Source organism: Delphinus delphis, chromosome 14 (genome assembly GCF_949987515.2).
Source record: "Delphinus delphis chromosome 14, mDelDel1.2, whole genome shotgun sequence".
NCBI classification, from domain to species: domain Eukaryota; kingdom Metazoa; phylum Chordata; class Mammalia; order Artiodactyla; family Delphinidae; genus Delphinus; species Delphinus delphis.
The window spans coordinates 71101079-71107078 of NC_082696.1; the positions used below are offsets into that span (position 1 = coordinate 71101079).

A 6000-nucleotide genomic window follows, 5' to 3' on the forward strand; every position below is an offset into this window, starting at 1 on the left:
CAAGTAGCTCCGTAATGATTGCTTTCTTAAAGCCTGGAGTGAATGAAAGAGCACATATGGAGTGATTAATTTTGACAACAGGGAGAATCCATTCTTCTCAAAGAAAGCAGGGGAGGAGAATGTTTGAAGATACGGAGGAGACACTTCGAGTTGAGGAAAAGAGAAATTGAGATCATTCTCTTTGATCAGTTGGAATTTTCTCAGCAGAGTGATGAGAGTCAAATGGAGACGTGAGGAGGGGAAGGTTTGAAATGGACTTCGGGGAAATTGACTTGAGACAAAGTTTTTTTAGTTCGTTTTTGATTTTTAAAGGGTAAAAGCATAATGTGCAACCACATGGGCCCAAGTAAGGTTAGGAAAAGAATGACATGGCAGGAGACAGCTCTGAAAGGAGAAAGCCAGCACTGAGGGTTCCCCACAAAGACGGGGAGACAAGGTTCTGTGAGAGCAGCAAGGCACAGAGCACGGAGACTGGCTCCAGAGCCCCGCTGATTAGAATCGAGAGACCCTGGGATAGAGAAAGAGGTTGTGTAGGAGGCCATGGTCGGAATCGGGATTGCTGAAACTGCAGGGTATCTGAGTTCAAACTTAGCAGGGATTTTAAGGTATTTAGTTCAGTTTATGATCAGTCAAGTCATTTCAAGGCTGTTAAGACTGACTTATCTGAGAAATTCTGGTAGGATCACCCATGAGTAAATCTGTACTATTCACACTTTCCTTTCTTGCTGATACCGTAGTCTGTTACATGATTTATAATTGCATTTTCACTTTATATCTTCTTTGTGATTATGTGTTCTATTAAAATACACTTAATTTTTTGGAAACAGACAAGATATAAATTAGAACTTAATTTTTTGATACATAAAAAATTCTTTTTTTTAAATTGAGGTATAGTTGATTTACAGTGTTAATTTCTGCTGTATAGCAAAGTGATTCAGTTAAACATATATATATATACACACACACACACACACACACACATTCTGTTTTGGGTTTTTTTTTGTGGTATGCGGGCCTCTCACTGTTGTGGCCTCTCCCGCTGCGGAGCACAGACTCCGGACGTGCAGGCTCAGCGGCCATGGCTCACGGGCCCAGCCGCTCCGCGGCATGTGGGATCTTCCCGGACTGGGGCACGAACCCATGTCCCCTGCATCGGCAGGCGGACTCAACCACTGCGCCACCAGGGAAGCCCCCACATTCTTTTTTTTTTTTTTATACTCTCTTCCATTTTTGTTTATCATAGGATCCTGAATGTAGTTCTCTGTGCTATACAGTACGACCTTGTTGTTTATCCATTCTATATATAATAGTTTGCATCTGCTAATCCCAGTCCGTCTCTCCCTGGCCCCTCATTCTCCCTTGGCAACCACAAGTCTGTTCTCTGTGTCCATGATTCTGTTTCTGTTTTGTAGATAAGTTCATTTGTGTCATATTTTAGATTCCACATATAAGTGATATCATATGGTATTTGTCCTTCTCTTTCTGACTTACTTCACTTAGTATGATCATCTCTAGGTCCATCCACGTTGCTGAAAATGGCATTATTTTGTTCTTTTTTATAGTATTCCATTATATATATATGTACCACACCTTCTTTATCCATTCATCTGTTGCTGAAACAGATAAAAAATTTCTGACATGTGCTCATCATCATCTCTATCCATTAAAATAATTAATATTCTTTTCTTATTTCTAGATTGTGAAAGATGCATACCAAGAAAAGACAGCCACAGTTTATCCTGAACCCCAAAACAAGGAAGCATTTGTCTACTCTCAGATGTATAGCACTGATTATGAGCAGATTCTACCCGATTGTTATTCCTGGCCTGAAGAGGCCCAGAAAATACAGACCAAACTTGACTAGTAGCTTAATAGCTGATATTTCTAACTCCATTGATGAGATCTTGAAGTCTTTCATAATTTTCAAAGATTGGAATCTTTTATAATGATTCATAATACACTAGAGTAAGATAATTTTACTTTAACAATCTAAAAATTTGTGGACGAATATTAATATACTTTAGGGTAAACATCTCACTAGACAATTTTGCTTCATTTACTTTTATGGTTATTTATGGTTTCTATCTTAATTATTTTGCCCAAGTTCTGTTTAAAAGCTATTGTAACTACTACTGAGAAACCCATCATTTTTATATAGGGAGCTAAGGGGAAGACTAAAATTAGTAATAAATTGATATCAGTATTAAAACCCATAATGCTTTTGTTGTTCATTTTATTAAAAATCTACTTTGTAAAAAAAAGATCGAAATGAATTTTAGGCATAGACGAACTTTTGCTAAAAACAGAAACAACACTTACTCTGTTGCCTGGAGAAAAACAACTCCTTAGATATTTTTATTCCAATCCTAGATTATAGCTGTTTTTTTTGTTCAGCTGAATTCTAACATTTCTAAGAAAGACCACTGCTGTTTACAATGCCTTGTGCAGCCTTAGATTTTAATGTTCTTTCGACATTGTTCCATCTCCTCATCGCCTTGGTCCTCAATCAGAAATCCCTTCGTAAAAGCACTTTTCTTCCCCCCTGACCAAGTGCCCTATCTCAGCTCCACACCATTGCTGCTGGGCCTTTGTGGACCATGGCCCTATCCTGAGGTTGGTGCCTTCAGCCAAGCACAGCCTGAGAAGTGGGCAGAGCTGAGAAGAGTGGGTGAGCTCCTTGAGAAAGGGCTGCCTGTGGAGTTGACGTCTTCAGACAAACATCCCCAGAGTCAAGGCAAGCTGAGTTCCCAACTGAGTGACCTGGCCTAAACTCCCCTTGATAAGCTCAGGTAATTAAGAGTTCATTGTGTTGCAGCAAACTCACTTTCCTCTGGGTTTGAAGAAAGTTTTGTAACCACTTCCCCAATATCAGAAATTATCTTTACATCGGATATTAAAATATTCTAATTACTATCAGTAGTTACAGCCCAGAAATGAACGTTAATTTCAGGTTTTACTTTTGAAGTTAATAACTGAACCAATGGAAACAACTGTAAATTCTTAAGCTCAGGGGCCAGTAACGTTTACTATTTATTTATAGAATTATATGGAGACTTTTTTGTTTTTGAAGTAATTCTTTTAAAGAGTGTAAGAAGATGTTCTAGGTAAACTATAGTAGTACGTGATTTCATTAAAAGTTGAAGGTTACACAAGTTGTTTTGGGTGTCAGTAGAAGAGGTAGGGGTATTTCTGAAGGTAACGTTTAGTCAAGAGTTTCCTCAATATAGTTATTTTGAAAAGATCCGGAATGCCTATTTCTCGTCTAGTTTCCGTGTTGTCTTGTAGCTCTAACTAAATGTATTTACTTATGCAAAGATTTATTAAAGCATAGAAACAGTGAATGAATAAAATTATAAAATAATCGTCTTTTTTTCTTAAAATACTGTTACACTTAAAAATGACAATGCTGGGTCTTGGCAGTCATATGATAGGGAATTTGGAATTTTAAAAATATTTCAGTAGCTAATTTCACTATGAAATTCATTCATTTAATATATGTGTAGTCATATTTGCTGTATACTGTTATGAATGAGCTACTTCCTTGTCCTCAGAGAAAGGTAATGAAACAAACATTGGATGATTACTTAACCAGGTACCAGGTAGTCTATATACCTTATCCTATTTAATGTAGTCCCCACAATTCCCTTAGGAAGTCGATAGTTTAAGTAATGTGCCAAGTCCACAGAGCTCATAAGTGAAGGAGGAGGGCTCTAAATCCATGTTTGCCTTTCTCAATAGTCTGTTCTCTATTCACTAGAGTACAGTTAGAACAGCACTGTCGAATAGAAAAAAACAAAGTGAGTCACATGAGTAATTCCTGTCCTGTGGCCTCATAAAAAGAAGAAACAGGTGGAATTCATTTTAATATATTTTATTTAAACCAACATATCCAGAATATTATAAAAAGTATTGAGATACTTTTACATCATTTTGTTCATCCTAAGCCTCCAGCTTTTTCACATTTACATCAAAGATATTTGCATATACATCAAAGTCATGAGAACATATAGAACAATGGAATAGCACAGCTCACAGACAGACCCCCTGAATATATTAGTTACAGAGTTAGCACAAAATTCAACACATAAAGAATAGAGTGTTCAGTAACAGGATTGGGACAGCTACCTACCTCATGGACCTACCACCTCATCCTATATAAAAAGGAAGACTTTAGATGGATTAAAGACCTAAATACGAATGGTAAAAATGTAAAGTTAATAAAAATTAATGTAGCAAAATATCTTTGGGACCCCCAAAACACAAACATGAAGTAAAAACTGGATGTGTTGCATTATCTAAGGATAGGAAGGTTTTGGCTGATAAGTGTGTGCTGCCGTATAACAGTATAAAGTGAGGAAATCCAGAACTGTGGAATAGGTTGGTTGCTTCTACAGAGATGGATTCATAAAGAAAGAGATAGTTTAAGTTCAAAGGCTTACATTCTCAGCTAAAGGCACCGTATAAACACTAGAAAAAATGCCTCTGTTTTGCTAAAACTCTGTTTTTGCTAAAAAAAAATGCCTCTGTTTCTCCCTTACTCGCTATAAGGCTGAACTAACAGAAACCCAAGGTCATACTTCATCCTGCTGGTTGCCAGATTTTAACAGGAGTTGTATTCACAGCCTCACCAGGACTCTCATGTGAAAGTGAAGAGTATTGACCAGGAAACAGGAGGATGTTGATTTGAAATGGGGATCTATGGGTAGGGAGATTTGGAGGACTTGTGATACCCTAAACTAGTCTTGAGTTCTGACAGTCCTGTGTCCCAGGAAACCCCTCATCCCCAGGCAAACCAGCACAGTTGGCAAGTCCTTCCTTGCTCATCAAAACGGGAGCTCTTCCTGCCTAAAGAGGCCGTTACTGCCTTAGGTGAAGATCCGGTAATGTCCTCACTCCATCTCCTCCCAGATGCCATCTCATGATCTCTGTAGGCATCATATCAGAGACCAGCATGGAGAGGAGCTGTGGTGGGTACAATTAAGAGGGCAAACCCAGGAGGAGAAGACTCCCACCAAAACAAGTCTAGACTTTGCTCATTTACGTTGGCAACATCTGAGGAAAACATGGAATTCTGAAAATGTTGTACCGAGGATGGAAAAGTGTAATTTGGGATTGGGCAGACTTGACTGATGGGGGTGCACTTGCCACAGATCCTGCATCTAATGTGCTGCCTTGAGCAGCTGCAAATGATTCTGCTTGTTGGTTCAGTGAGTTGACTGAAATGTAGACTTGATAATGACACACATTAAATGAAATTGAGAATGCAAACATTCCTTGAGATAACATAAAGGTATTCAAAGATTTACAAAGTTGGGAATATGGGAGTGGTGTTGTCATGTGCAATCTGACCACCCTAAGCCTAATGATCTCCTAAGTCTCCCAAGAGGAACTGTTGCTGAACCTCCTTTCAGCAAGACCTTGAGAAATAGATTGGTGAAGGGATTAGTAGCATCAATGGAAAGCATTTTTTAAATGGAGGTGTAATTAACATATAACACTATATTAGTTTCAGGTGTACAAGGTAATAATGTTTGTATATACTGCAAAATGATCACCACAGTAAATCACCATACCTAGTTACAAAAGTTTTTTTTCTTGTGATAAGAAATTTTAAGATTTACTCTCTTAGCATCTTTCAAATGTGCAGTACAGTGTTATTAACTATAGTCACCATGCTGTACGTTATATTCCCATGACTTATTTTATAACTGAAAATTCATACCTTTTGACCCCCTTCACCCATTTTGTCCATCCCTCCATCCCCCACCTCTAGCAACGACCAATCTATTTTCTGTATCTATGAGCTTGTTTGTGTTTTGTTTTGTTTTAGATTCCATATATAAGTGAGATCATATGGTATTTATCTTTCTCTATCTGACTTATTTCACTTAGCATAATGCCCCTGAGGTCCATCCATGTTGTTGGAAATGGTAAGATTTTATTCTCTTTTATAGCTTGTGTGTGTGTGTGTCTGTTTTCTTTATCCACTCATCTGCCAGT

General features: G+C 38.0%; 1 protein-coding gene across 1 annotated transcript in view; it reads left to right on the forward strand.

The window, feature by feature from the left end:
• The window catches only part of ME1 (malic enzyme 1), a 193151-nt gene extending 189815 nt beyond the window's left edge, over positions 1 to 3336 (forward strand). The window contains exon 14 of the mRNA XM_060030292.1: positions 1697 to 3336. Coding sequence (XP_059886275.1) covers positions 1697 to 1864 — 168 coding nt within the window. The 3' untranslated portion in view covers positions 1865 to 3336. The remainder of the gene's footprint in view (positions 1 to 1696) is intronic.
• Positions 3337 to 6000: the final 2664 nt, after the last annotated feature.